Below are 15,506 nucleotides of genomic sequence, written 5' to 3'. Positions count from 1 at the left end.
TGTGATGTTAAATGTCATCAGCCTTTAACATCGGTTAACAGCCGATGTCTATTACACTGCTATACATCGGTTTTAATATTAAATATGATGTCTTTGCAACAAATTTCATCTTAGACTATAGTATTTCTAGGTGAATATGAATATAGTATGAGGTATTTATCCATTAAAACATGAAACCTACAAGCTATAAAAGCCGGTTATTAAAATTCTTCCAAACAAACCGATGTCAAAATTGAGAGTCAAACATCGGTTTGATTAGTTGCCCGATGTGAAATGGTTGATCAGACATCGGTTAAATTAGCCCCCCGATGTGAAATGTAGGATAATACATGGGTGTTTTTTACAAAACCGATGTTAAATCCTTTTGTTTAACATCTATTTCGTTTTAAGTTCGATGTTATTTCGCTTAAAATACATTGAGTTTCTTTTCAGAACCGATGTCAAATGACCATTTCACATTGGTTTTTAGTTCTTTTTCGTTTAATATTGTTTTACCCGATGTCTTTTGTACCTTTTTTACATCGATTTACATTAACCATTGTGATGTTAGTATTTTGTAAATTGCATGCCATCCTGGTACTATTTACAGCCACAGGGAACCAATTGCATTTACAACAAAAAAAAACAATGCAACATCCCAACAAAAAACATACAAAAACATCGAACAAAAACATTAAGATACATTGATACCAAATTTTTTAACATCCAATCCAACAAAATCAATTCTGACATATATTACAAGTCTAGAATAAACATCCCAACCAAAAACAATAAAACCCAAATTCGCTAGTTATTACATCCAACATTCTAAATATCTCTACAACTTACAAGTTATGCAATTCAATTGGATTTGGTTGGATCGCTGTAAAATATATGGGCCTCCTAGCATTCTCAACAAGTACAAGCTCTTGCCACTAACCTGACATTATTCAGCGAATTTGAGACCTCAAAACTCTGGGGATCTATCTGTGCAGCTTGCTAAAATTGCTTTGTACCCAAAGATTTTCAGAAATTGCTTTGTATCCAGAGATTGTTAAATTTAAGGACTCAGATAGATGCAAGTGAACTAAATCATAATTTCTATAAGAACCTCAGAACTATACATGCGGACTCCTTTCTGGATCTTCAGGCCATACATGTTTATATGTTAAAAATTCAATCTTAAAGCATTCCAAAATGCACAAGTAATATATCACAATCATTTTCCTGCTGAAACTTGGTTGGTGGACTTCCACGTGAAGAGGTTGATGTTGATTCTGCCATACCAGCTAGTGCAGTGACATGTTCAGGCTGCAAAAAATCTGAATTAATGTTGACCATAGCTTGTAAGTAAAACAGGCAGCGACCAAACTACATGTCTAACAATCTAGATATTTAGTTAAATGCTCGCCTCTTTGTAATTTAGTTAAATGCTCATCTATTTGTATCCTGTGGATAGCCTCTTTGCATAATCATTAGCCACATGCTGCTGCGAAGTACCACTAACTGCATCATGATGTTGCGCAATTGCCAAAGTATCAGCCAAACTGTCAGTTGTAGGGCCTGCTTGACTTCTTCCCTTAAAATGTTATAACCGCCTTGCTGCCTATTAATTAATTTGTAATACATTTTACTTAAAATTTTATGTAACTAGAGGAAAGCAATGCACTTATCAAATAATCAAATCACTAATAAAATTGCACACCTACCAGATAGTACCCACTTAAGAATTTACACGATCTAGTAGGCATTTACACGATTTGCATATTTGATGATGGTATGAAGTAGTGAGTATGTGTGTGTGCGCGCGCAAGCGTATATTAAAAAACCAGTTAAGCATGTATTATATAACTACAATACCATCTCATTTTAATTTTATACTCACGGGAAGAAGTCATCTATTTTGAGCGGCCACAATGCATTTACAGCATATTTGGCATCAGTGTAGAAGGATGGTATTGAATATAGAGCATTGAGAGGCCAATATTTTAGAAACTATCATCAACATACTGTGCCAACTGCCTAGACAACCATTTAATCACTAAAGACAACGAATATAGAGATCACAAAATCAAACAACTTCAACTCCAAAGGAACTATGATATTTTCTGGATAATAACTAACTTGATTGACATAATGAATAAGCTTGTCCATGTTCCAGAACCACGTCTGAGCATACTGATACTCGAAGTCTGTCCCCATGGTCCACATGATATGATTTGTCCCAGTAATGTTAGCCTGATATAGAGAAGCAAAAAGAATTTGAATCTGCTAGCATCACTAGATTTATAGTTAAAAAAAGATAGAAATCAACCTGAATTTCACATGGTGTCTTTGGATGCTAAGGTCTGACAACTATATGTTGCCAAATATATGTTATTTAAATTTCAGATTAGGCGGTCAGTTTCCATGATCATACTTTATATGTTATTTCTTTATATATTTGTGTGTTTAGTACTAATAATTTCACAACTGTTGTCATTTTCTCAAGGTAGATTGTTAAAGAATATACCTAGCATCCATATGTAAATATGTAAATAGGAAGTGTTCACATATTTGGTGTGCAGAGAGTCAAGTAATTAGACTCAGGTTACCTGTGCTAAGGCAGCAGCTACAAAACCATTAACACAATCTTGGAAGTTGTAGTCAAACAAACCCATGTTTTCCTTCAATTTAAAAGTAGTTGTTACATCCTTGAAAATTCAAGCAAAACTTAAAAGCCTATGAAAATTCTGTCTCCAAAGAATTTACCTGGACTACGGGAGAATCATCATCGACTTCGAAGTAAAAACCACTTAGGGGTTCGTAATTTTCAAGAAATGCACCTGCAAAGATCTAAAAGAAAAAAAAATAGATCAGAAGTATTCAACACAATGGTAGTATTCCTTATAACTTCTGAGTCCTTAGTTTTAACAATCTCTGGATACAAAGCATTTTTTCTCTGGAAAGAGATCTTACTCAATCTTGTTACTAACTGAAAAAGATCTAGCTACTAGAATTTTTAGAGACTAACTATGGACAGTTATTCCCTTGCATGAGATTGACAAAAAAATCTAGGAGCTTATACGAGTATATATACACTCCCAAGAATTGTAACTTTTATAGGACGGTAATTGTCAGGTTTATCATGTGAGTAAAGATAGTAAGATGCTTAGGTGGTGCACAACTAATCATATGTATATAGAATTAACATGCTTTCGCATGTAAGGTCTCATATACATTGTGCTACAGATATTTTTAGAAGTTGGAATCGCCTTCTAGAACACGCCTGTTTTATGCAATACGTAAAAGCAAGAACCTCCCAAGACATCATCCCAAATCTACAGTTGGTAAAAGCTCGAATATCAAAGTTTTTGCCAATGCGAGGATACATCTCCATGCCTTGTCACGAGAAACAGACCAATATGCATCTTAATGAATATTAACTGTTGCAAGAAAAATCAAGAAGTATACAACACGTACTGATGCATGTCATACTTGCAAGAGAACTTCATGCATCTAACTTAACAGTTTTGATATGAAAAAATCACAATAAGTTTATAAAAATTAATTAGGAGAAGCGTATAATAAAAATTAGTACGACGCATTCTAGTGGCAAAAAAATTAAGCAACAATCAATAAGGCTAAATATCATGGATTCATGAGAAAGACAACTATTGTCAATGCTAAAAACCAAAATGTCCTATTTGTTATACCTCAAAAGTCATCCATCTTTTTGCAATTTAAAGCCCACCAAAATGCAGTGGTGTTAAAGTGGTCCTAGAGCAAAAAAGTGCAGATGATGAATAACACTAGTCTGAATTCTAAAGCATACTTAAATAAACAATAAACTCTACTTAGTAAATGATAAGCATACCAAAATAGGGGTTATCTTGACCTTCTCACCGCCTGATTTTATCAAAGCAATAGTACCCTCACTTTTCTCATTTGTTAGGGGCAGGGAGCTGACATCCATAGAACGTCCCATACTATTCCCGTCACTCCTGGTAACATATAAAGGTAAGGGGATAGACTGTAAAATTGATAAAAGGACTAGAAAAACCAAAACAAAAAGAGCACTCTGATCTGATACCATCCCTGATTTGCATCTCGAATATTAGCTAATAGTTTGGATGCTGGAGATGAGACCTGAAAGATATATATTAAAAGAATGAAAGATTAATACTCTAAAAAACCAAAAACTTGAGAAAATTGATACCTTTCATCAAAATATCCTCAATCGCTTTCACCAAGGCCCAAATCGAACCTTCCACCAATGAATTTCATACAAATCGAACCAAAAAAATTATTTCAAGATAATTAGCATGAATGGAACCAATTTTGAGTTGGGCTCGTGTTTAATTAGGGTTATTGTTTTAAATTTGTGAAACTGTGAGTACTAAATTGTTAGAATGGGGTAAATTAGGGTTTAAGATGTGTTGATAGGGAGATGGGAGAGGGAGAGTGGGACGCTGAGAGAGATGAAAGAAAAAAGAGAAATAGTTGGTAAGAGATAATACAGAGAAAAAGTGAAGAGAGAGCTCGATTTGGAGCTTAATTAGAGGGTTTATGGGAGGGAGGGAGGAGAGAAAGAGATGTGAGATGAGGGAGATGAAGTCGAGGCTTGAGAGAAACAGTCATGGTGTTTAAGATTGAGTTGAGGTTGTGAGAGAAACTGCAATGGTAGATTTGAGATGAGAGAGAGAGAGTCGGGTATGAGTAAAGGGGGCAAAGGGGGAGATATTCTAAAAGGGGGGAAATGAAAAATGAGTTGAAGGGGGAAAATTTTTAGTTAAAGGGGGGGAAATTGTATACTGAAACGGGGGAAAATGATAACTTAAATTTTATTTTTTGGAATCGGTTATAGACAACAATTTTTAAAAACAACCGATGTCAAAGTTAAAAACATTTATTTGGCATTTCTAATATTTGAACATAGATAACGGTTGTTAGAAGAAACCGATGTCAAAATCCTTATAAACATCGCTTAATTACAAACTGATGTTAAAAACTCTTTTAACACCGGGTGCATTACGTGCCGATTTCTAAGTACCGATGTCGTATGCACTATTTCTAGTAGTGTTAGTGTTTTATGTTATGATATTATTTTGTCTTTTGTTTCTGGTTTCGGCCGCTCCAAAAAGGATTTATATGATACTTTTTGAGATGCGTAAGGCTTGTATCAGATGTGAGACGGTGGTGGATATTGCAAAAGCTCACCTTTCACAACAATAAAAAGTGTTCATATTTTAGGGGCTTTTGTTGCTCTAATATCAATTGATAGTTCAGAATATTGGGCTATAGATAATGCTTATGTGAAGGTCAACTCTTACTAATAATTTCAGAATTGATGTAGGTTGGATTACTCGAGATGTCATTGCAATACTTTTTATATTAAAGAATTTGAATATTCTATACGTTAAACAATCTGAAAACACAACAACTATTTGGTTAGCTGGTTTTTTGTTTCACAATCAGGCTATAGTTGACAGTTAGGGGTTTGTCACGGCTGGGGTTCAATATTTTATTGAATTCTTCATTTTTTTGTGAAAAAAGATATTCAAGTTTTAGTTAAACAACTTTGCAAACTTAGAGGACTATTCAATTTATTTCTAAAGAGATTAAAATAATATTATATTGAGCCAATTAACAATTAGTCATTTACCCTTCCATTACCCAGTTTCAAAAAAGCCCATATGTCTTTTTGGTGAACCACCAACAAATCATGAGTATGCATATATCTTAATAATCTAAAAATCATTGTTTCACTTTAAAAATATATTATCGATAAATATGCATACTCATATATTACTACTTATTTAATATTTTGTCCTTATTGTTTTTGTAAAAAAAATGTGCCCCTTACTACTAAAATAATTTATTTTTGGATATATTATCTCTTACTATCCAAAATTGCATAATATTTAAAAATGTTTTTTTTATATTGTTGTTAAGTTACATTTTTTTATACCCTCTATTCTATTATAAATAGGTACACAATCTACGTTCCTCATAACCAAATTACAAACAATAGAGTGTATGTATTCTTGTATAGAATGATAGTAAGAAGACCTCTCATATAATGATAGTGTAAAAATATTTAAATTTATTATCAAAAATGTGTTATAGTTTATCAAATCCAAATGATTTGAGGATGTTCATGGTACATCTTTATATTGAAATTAATTTTTTTAAGATGATGATGTTTCATGAACAATCCTTAGATTATATATATTTTGTTTTTTAGAGAAACAGAAATGCATATTAATTGAAGAAAATTAGTGATACAATTTTCTTTTATATTATTGGTTAGTTAAATTATTGAGGATTTTTGAATGTAATGAGTTGTTTCAATAATTTGGAAACTTGAGCTAATCTATCCTTAACCAAATGGGAGATGGGATTGCAAAGCCTTTTTACCATAATTTTTATTTTTGTGTTTATCAAATTTAATCATGTATGTTTATATTCATTGGTGAATATAATAGTGGGGTACACGTGATACATCACTATATCAAAATTCAAATATTTAAGTGATGATTTATAATACTTTAGTTTCTAATATAAATGTGTATCAATGGTAGAAAAATAATTAGCTAATTTTGTTAATGTATCTATTAAGTGTTGTGATGGAACTAATGGGCAAGCATTCTGCATAAACTACATGAGTTCACTCTTGATCTAGCCTTTAGTGTAATCCATGGAAGCAACAAGATCAATTTATACTTATGGTGCGTGTACAATATTCTCTAAAAAAATTGGTTGAAACATCAAAGAAGCACATATATGTGACTGAATGCATAAATTGTATAACATTATGTTTATAGATTCTTCACTTTGTTTAACAGCATCCCATATATTCCTTTCTGTTTTTTCCTATGTTCCTTTCTGCTTTGAATTATGTCTACATTTTCTAACGAGTTTCGATATGAAATTTAATAATAAAAAAGAATACGAAATTGATGGATTTCATTTAAGACTTTACAAATATGTAATAATGGTATGTCACCATTTACATGTATAATAATTTGAATTGTGAGCAGGGTTGTAAGCAGGGTTGTGAGCAAGAAATTGGACATCTATAGTCTGAGGATGTTCCTGTTTATACTAAATGAACGTGTTCGAAGTGGATTGGTAGTTTAATGCATTTGTGGTTCGAGATGTGATGGACGTTTGCAGCTCTTCGCCTCCTCATCAAAAATCAATTTCTTAATGTCGATATTCAATTATAATTTACAATAATATTTTCGATCCCAATATGCTTGACCCCAGGCCACAGCCAATGGTTAGAAACAAAGAGGTATGAGGTAAGTACAGTTCTAGTGAATTACAAGAGAAACCATAATGAATACTTCAAAATAGTTTGTCCAATAATCGTCTAAAAAGGAAAGGCAACTAGAAAAGTGTTTGCGGCCAAATTAATATTGTTTGCTACAAAATTAATGCTCTCCGACATAAACTCTTTCGATTAATCTTTTTGTGTTACTTGTTCCGCTTTTGGGGGTGATCGAGATGTTCTAAACTATTTTTTGGTTTGCACCCATGATGACATTTGGTCTAGTTGTATGATTCTCGCTTAGGGAGTGAGAGGTTCCGAGTTCGATTCTCAGAAATCCCCATTTTCCTGACTATTTTAATTTGTTTTTTATTGCCCAGCTTATCACATAATATTATAAGTCTATATGTAGTTTTCCACTTTCATATGAGATGTAGAAGACTTAAAATTACTTCATAGAAATTCTACTACATTCATATTCCAATCAAACAAACATCAAAATATAGGAATTGTCTAACATAAGTAAAGCAAAATCTAAGTAATATGAATATTTAAGGTAAAAACAAAACCAGTTCACTTGGAAACAAAGCTATAGCAACTACTTACTAAATCACTTAAAGAAACTCTTACCTCAAAGTTTTTGAATGTTGTCTCTGTTTTAACCCCCTTGACGCACCAAGCACCCTTAGCAGATGTTATGGTCATAATCATATAGGGTAGTACGGTATTGACATTGTCATGCATTTGTCAATTGGACATGCTTTTGTTTCACTAGAGTAACATCAACTTCAGATAGCCCATTTTCTAATCTTTTGAGAATGTTTGAAAAATATCTTCCAGTTACCTTAGTTAAATTTTTAATCTCCTTACTATTTTTTTTCTTAAATTCTTCTAAGCTAGCCTCATCCCTAAAGTATTTTTTGCAGCTTATTCTCTGCGTAATCATGAAGCCTTTCTAAAGGCACCTAAGCCTCACCTTGTGGTTACTCAAATAGTTTTGTTTTTGTATATGCTTCTGGTGGCATAAAATATCCATAAATATAAGTCCATTTTAACACTCGCCTTTATTCAAAAATTTGCTCCCAAGATTCCGTAACGAAGCTTAGGTGTTCTCGCTGACAATATTTTTTCTCGAGTTTCTGAAGTTTCTTATTTTATATCTCGCTAAGATCTGCTAATGCTTTCTCTCTTGACTTTTCATTTACAGCCGACCTTCCATAATAATGGGCATATCTCTTGATGTATTCATGAGCTGATGCTCTAAGCCTAACAACTGCACATTATCCTCTCCTCACAGTCTCCTAATGACCATTACACACCTTATGATCATGTGCATTCCATGGTCCTAGGCACATCCAACAAAACTCGTGCTTGCAAGGACGCTTATAAGTACTCAGTAGCATGCTCCAACTGTACCTACAAACATCAAAAGATCGTGTTCTTTGATTTCGATGATAGATGCATCCAACATGTTTTGAAGACTAGAGGTGTATCATTATTGATTTGTGTATTCTCTGGACAATCACAAAAAGGTTTCCATCATTAAACAACAATGCCATCATAAAATCTTACATAAGTTATCACCATTTCCCTGTATATATCACCATTAAAAGACTTGGCCATACAATAATACACAGATATATTTATTTTATTTTCTAATTAGTAAAATATATAATATATTAATTATGTGTTAAGTTGTATAAAAAAGCTATTAGAAGAAATAATGAAAGGCTTCATCAGGATAATCATTAAAGTAAATAATGGCAAATTGGCAATGATTCCTAAAATATAGCTTGTAAAGAAGCTAAAGAAGCTTGACAAGTAAATAGTTATAATATAATTGATTGATTAATCCTTCAAATGTTAGAGAGCATCCATTTATTCGATGCATATGTCTACAACTTCTGTGAAAAATTTGGCATTAGTGACTTGATGCGGCTAAATTTTGTGGCTTTACGTTCATAAATATATGATTAAATAACATTCAAATCTTAATTTATTGAGAATGAAAAGATATTCAAGTTTACACCCATAATACTTTTAGGCAAAATAAGATTAGGGTTTTGAGAGTCGACCCCCGAAACTAGAGTTCTAGCCACCACTTCTCCATTCTTCAACCTTCATCCATCAATCGATCAAGCCCCCCTTCGCTCTCCCATCTCCTCTTTATTTATCTATTATTTTCTCAATAAAATAAAGATCTAATTGTTTTCGGGTGAGATCTTGTCGAGTACCTTCTTATCAAGGTTGTTAGTTGTGCCCATCTTTTTGGGATGTTAGTGGTTTATGTTATGATGTTATTTTATCTTTTGTTGCTGGTTTCGGCCGATCTGAAAAGGATTTATATGATATTTTTTTATATCCGTAAGGCTTGTATCAGATCTGAGACGGTGGTGGATATCGCAAAAGCTCACCTTTCACAACAAAAAAGTGTTCATATTTTAGGGGCTTTTGTTGCTCTAATATCAATTGATAGTTGAGAACATTGGGTTACGGATAATACTTATGTGAAGGTCAACTATTAGTACTAATTTCAGAATTGATGTAGGTTGGATTACTCGAGATGTCATTGTAATACTTTTTAGATTAAAGAATTTGAATATTCTATGGGTTAAACAATCTGAAAATAAAACAGCTATTTGGTTAGCTCATTTTTTATTTCACAATCAGGCTGTACTTGACAGTTCGGGGTTTGTCACGGCTCGCGTTCAATGTTCTAATGAATTCTTCATTTGTTTGTGAAAAAAGATATTCAAGTTTTAGTTAAACAACTTTGCAAACTTAGAGGACTATTCAATTTATTTTTAAAGAGATTAAAATAATATTGTATTGAGCCAATTAACAATTAGTCATTTACCCTTCCATTACCCAGTTTCAAAAAAGCCCATATGTCCTTTTGGTGAACCACAAACAAATCATGAGTATGCATATATCTTAATAATCTAAAAATTATTGTTTCACTTTAAAAATATGTTATCAATAAATATACATATTCATATATTACTACTTATTTAATATTTTCTCCTTCTCGTTTTTGTTAAAAAAATGTGCCCCTTACTACTAAAATAATTTATTTTTGGATATACTATCTCTTACTATCCAAAATTGCATAATATTTAAAAATGTTTGTTTTATATTGTTGTTAAGTTACATTGTACATAACATTAAAAAATAAGTATATTGTGGATTATATTCAAATAGTTTATTTTTAAATATATAAATACCTCTCATCAATTAAATTGAATATTATTTAATAAAAAATGTGTCTTTCATATTATTGTCATAACAAAAAAGTCCAACTATATTATATATAAAAATATGTAAAAAATTGTACTTTATTTTTTCCAGCTCTATTCGGATTTCACAAATTAAATGAGTATTTATGAAATTTGTATTTCCTAGATGTTTTCCACCTGTAAACATAAGTTATACTTTGAAATCAATGGTAATGTTATTGACTTATTTTTTTCATATCCCTGTATTCTACTATAAATACGTACACAATCTATGTTCCTGATACACAAATTACAAATCATAGAGTGTTATTTTTTATGTATTCTTGTATAGAATGATAGTAAGAAGACCCTCGTATAATGATAGTGTAAAAATATTTAAATTTGTTAACAAATATATGTTATAGTTTAACAAATCCATATAATTTGAGGATGTTCTTGTTACATCATTATATTGAAATTAATTTTTTTAAGATGATGATGTTTCATGAACAATCCTTAGATTATATAGATTTTGTTTTTTAATCGTTGTATTCACAGAAATAGAAATGCATATTAATTGAAGAAAATTAGTGATACAATTTTCTTTTATATTATTGGTTAGTTATATTATTGAGGATTTGTGAATGCAATGAGTGTTTCAATAATTTGGAAACTTGAGCTGATCTGATTCTTAACCATATGTGAGATGAGATTGCAAAGTCTTTTTACCATAATTTTTATTTGTCTTTTTATCAATTTTAATTATGTATGTTTATATTCATTGGTGAATATAATAGTGGGGTACTGGTGATATATCATTATATCAAATTCAAATATTTAATTGATGATTTATCATACTTAGCTAATTTTGTTAATGTAGCTATTAAGTACTTTTGTTACAATCGATTTGATGAAGAGGTCTTTGAAAAATCATCTAATCTCCATTCTAATCTGCTAATATGTGTGTAAGGGGTTTTATAAATTTTCATTTGACATGGAATCGTGGACTACAGGTAATGAGTTTTACTTTTGATACTAAAAAATATAACTTGACAACATTGCAATCAAACAAACATTAAAATATAGGAATTGTCTAACATAAGGAAAACAAAATCTAAATAATATGAAAATTTAAGGTAAAAACAAAACCAGTTCACTTGCAAACAAAGCAGTAGCAACTACTTACTAAATCTCTTAAATTAAGTTGAGTTGAAAAATATGAAATTTTTTTATTTTGGTGCCTTAAAGAAGCTCTTACCTAGAAATTCTTGAATGGTGTCTCTCTTTTAGCCCCCTTTACGCACCAAGCACCTTTAGCACATGTTATGGTCACAATCATTTAGGGCAGTACAGTATTGACACCTCTAGGCATCTGTCAATTGGACATGCTTTTCTTTCACTGGAGTAACCTCAACTTCAGATGACCCATTTTCTAATCCTTCTCGATAAAGTTCTAAAAATATCTTCCAGTTACCTTAGTTAAATTTATAATTTCCTAACGATTTTTTTTATTAAATTCTTCTGAGCTAGCCTCATCCCTAAAGTATTTTTGCAGCTTATTCTCTGCGTAATCATGAAGCCTTTCTAAAGCCACCTCAGCCTCACCTTATAGTTACTCAAATACCTTTGTTTTCGTATATGCTTCTCGTGGCATAGAATATCCATAAATATAAGTCCATTTTAATAATCATCTTTATTCAAAAATCTGCTACCAAGCTTCCATAAAAAAGCTTTGGTGTTCTCGCTAACAATGTTTTTTCTCGAGTTTCGAGTTTCTGAAGTTTCTTATTTTTTATCTCGCTAATGCTTTCTCTCTTGACTTTTCATTTACAGCCCACCTTTTATAATATTTGAAATTCGATGGCTCGATAGATAAAATAATATTCTAACTGTCAAGGCAAATGGGACAGTCTCTTATGCAAATGGGACAGTCCCTTTACAAATGAGACAGGGTATGAGACAGTCTCAATTACACTGCAGAAAATAAACAACAGAAATAAAATGCAGAATGCTGAAAAACTGAAAAGTAAAAACACCAGAAGTTTTCACTTGGTTCGGCCCCTACACCTAGTCTATGGCCTACATCCAAGTCCCCATGCCAACTAGCATAGAGAATGTATTATATCAACTTTAATAAAAGAACTTACAATCTTTTCCTTGATTACAAATATAGCACCTGAAAGAAACCCTTTCCCAAGCTACCTTGCTACCTAGCCCACTGCTATTCCTTAGCCTTCTAGCTACCTTGCTATACTTTGAAATCAAGCTTGCCACAACCCGGCACAAAGTTGATATGAATACACAAGTATAAGAATAAACAAATTGATTACAACTCAAACTAGGTTTCTTGTTTTTCTGGATATGAATATCTCGGGTATGAAACAAGAAAATGATTTCAGATGATGAAAGATTCTCGTGAAAGTGTTAGCTTCAAATCTGAAATGAAGAGTTGTATTTATAAGCAAAGTTCTAACAGATTTATTTTCAAACACAAGATAAGATTGGAAGATAAGTTTGTTTGAAAATATTTGAATGAATCTTTGAAACTAATCTGTTAGTACGTTTGAAAAAGAGATAAATCAAGTAAAGAGATAAGGCTTGAGAGATTTAAACTTGATTTATAAGATAAGGTGGTGAGTTTGTTTGAGATAAGGTTTATCCAGATAAACAAGATTTACACAAAACCCTAACAAACCTAATCCTGAGAAATAGCCACCTGGAAAATCTGAAACACTGCAATCTCTGGACTCTAAACTGCTGTTATGTTGCAATCTGAATATCATCATAAACACTTGAATTAACATTCTCCCCCTTTTATGATGATGACAAAGAAAGCATAAATGCTCCCCCTATCAAAAACACTAAAGGCCTGTAAAACAGAGTTAGATTCAACAGAATATATTGCAGTTTATAATACATGCAATCAATATGATAATGAGACAACTAAAGACTGAATGAGACACGAGATCAATATGCATAAAAGAAACAGTCTCAATCAATAAATACTTAAAACATAACAACCCATCCCTAAACCAGGATGTCCAGTTGCAATAGTTATCTAACAAATCCAGAATATCAGTTAATCACAAAGTCATCCAAAAACATTCATCAAACACATAAACCAACATCACAAAATCATCCACAAAACATAGTCTTAACCAATAAACTCTTAACCAAATAAACCATAAACCCATCATCGTCTAAAAATATCAATCAAACATCTTAAAACATCTCATAATTTCTCCCCCTTCATCATAAAAGGGTCCTTCAATCAGAATCGTCATCAACATGAACTGGAGCTTTGCCTTTGCCTTGCCTTTTCCTGAACCAGAAGCCTTGTTCTGGGATGAAGGAAACACCGGAGCTGAGCCGTACTCTGAAAATAGCTTGTCAAAAGCTTCCTGAGCTGGTGCCTTCCCGTCCCGTTCACGAAGCCATTCAAATATCTTAGCCTTGTATTCTTCTCTGGTCATACCAAAAACTGAAGTGGAGGAATGGCAGGGAGTGGCAGAGGAGCAGTGATTTCTTCTAAAGTACAATCTCCAATCCAGTCTCTTTTCTTGTGCCAATACATCTTGCTCTTGTCTTGCATGGCTGACAACTGCTGAGATAAAAACTTAGTCTCTGACCCAAGCTTAAAAAACAATTTAACAAATTCCTTTTCCCATGCCTTAGCAGAGGAAACCATCCCTTCTTGCAGAGTCCCAAACTTAAAATCTATGGTCTTAGACAACTTGACATCAGAAGTATGCAATACAGAGAGTTTAGCATTGATATCATCCAAAGATGAACAAACATACCTTCCTAAACAACTCAAAAGAAGCATTTAGAATACTAACTTCAGAAGTTAGTGATCCAAGAGTTTTGACAGAAGCAAATGCTGATTAAGATTAGCCAAAGCAACAGAATTTTCATTTAATTTGATCAACAGAGAATTAAGAAGAGTATTGGTAGCTGATCAAAGGGGTCTGAGGCATAATTAGGAGACTTAGGAATACCACCAACATTCCTAGAAGCATCATCAAACAACATCATTTGATTCAGTAACTACGAGACCATTCGCAGTAACACAGACAAGTCAAAAACAACATTCAAACTTTCTGATTTAGCAGTCTCAAAAGGAACACGAAAATACTGAAAAAATCTTTGTTAACAAAGCAGGGTATGGAAGATGCATGGATTCATGTTTAGCACAATGATTCATTTGGAAATAATCAATGAAGCCAAATTACAAGGGGTTTTCTTAACAAACACTGACAGAAGAATAGAATCCTGAAATGTTACTCTATCACGACCAGATTTACGAGGCAAAACATTCGAGTGAAACAATTTAAACAAATAAGCACATAGGAGTTATTAAATTAGTTACCAATGGTTTGACAGACACAGAAACAAAGTTGTCACCGAGAATAGCTTTGAGTTGTTCCTCATATTGCAATCCAGGAATCTCGTCAAACGCCTGATGAGTGGTAAACGGGCAGGGACCTTGATCGGATACGCCTGTGAGCCTGGCCAGCAAATCCGCCTTAAAACAAACTGGACTACCTTTCACCGAAGAGAACACAATATTGTCGGCCAAAATCGAAAAATTCGCATAGAACTCCTTCACCAAATCTGGATAGATTACATCTGACGGCGATAATAACCCAGCACACCCAACAGCTTCAAACAACGATGATACGCCAATCTTGGAGAGAAGATCAGTATCACACAACCTTTCTTTTAGAATGGACTTGTTCCATGCCTTAGTAGTGCTTTCCTTTGCATGGCGTTCGGAAGATTAGGAGATGCTTCACTAGATGCTTCGGAGACGACTGTGGCCATACGACGACGCTTCGAACCAGACGGACAGGGGTCGGGGTTTGGTTAGCGGTGGATCTCGAACCGCGAGCCATGGAAGAAAGAAGATTTTAGGGTTAAAAGAAAGGATAGAATTTTGAGAGAATGAGAGAGTAGAGTGAGAAAAGAAAATGAAAAGATTAAGAAAGAGAGTTTAAAAAGAAGTAGAAACTGAAGAGTTAGAGATGGAAGAGGAGATGAAGAGGTGCAAAACAGAG

At 32.8% G+C, this 15,506-nt stretch overlaps 1 protein-coding gene across 1 annotated transcript; it reads right to left on the bottom strand.

Moving 5' to 3' along the window:
* Window positions 1-852: 852 nt before the first annotated feature.
* Window positions 853-3,165, bottom strand: LOC141705488 (alpha-mannosidase At3g26720-like). The gene is made up of 5 exons (XM_074508415.1): window positions 2,938-3,165; window positions 2,731-2,814; window positions 2,574-2,645; window positions 2,104-2,217; window positions 853-1,290 (listed from the first exon to the last, which is right to left on the bottom strand). The coding sequence occupies exons 3-5, from the start codon at window positions 2,637-2,639 to the stop codon at window positions 1,162-1,164; spliced, it is 309 nt and encodes a 102-aa protein (XP_074364516.1). The 5' UTR covers window positions 2,640-2,645; window positions 2,731-2,814; window positions 2,938-3,165; the 3' UTR covers window positions 853-1,161.
* Window positions 3,166-15,506: the final 12,341 nt, after the last annotated feature.

The sequence above is a fragment of the Apium graveolens genome, unplaced genomic scaffold (genome assembly GCF_009905375.1).
Source record: "Apium graveolens cultivar Ventura unplaced genomic scaffold, ASM990537v1 ctg8901, whole genome shotgun sequence".
Taxonomy (NCBI): domain Eukaryota; kingdom Viridiplantae; phylum Streptophyta; class Magnoliopsida; order Apiales; family Apiaceae; genus Apium; species Apium graveolens.
This window is presented reverse-complemented; position numbering and strand designations above follow the sequence as displayed.

Excerpts from the sequence above, each read along its gene's own strand:
- LOC141705488 (XM_074508415.1), bottom strand. The coding sequence starts at position 2,639 with ATGGGTTTGTTTGACTACAACTTCCAAGATTGTGTTAATGGTTTTGTA. Across the intron at positions 2,218-2,573 it reads TAGCTGCTGCCTTAGCACAG|GCTAACATTACTGGGACAAA; the intron begins GTAACCTGAGTC and ends TCTCTATATCAG. Across the intron at positions 1,291-2,103 it reads TTATTCATTATGTCAATCAA|CCTGAACATGTCACTGCACT; the intron begins GTTAGTTATTAT and ends GATTTTTTGCAG.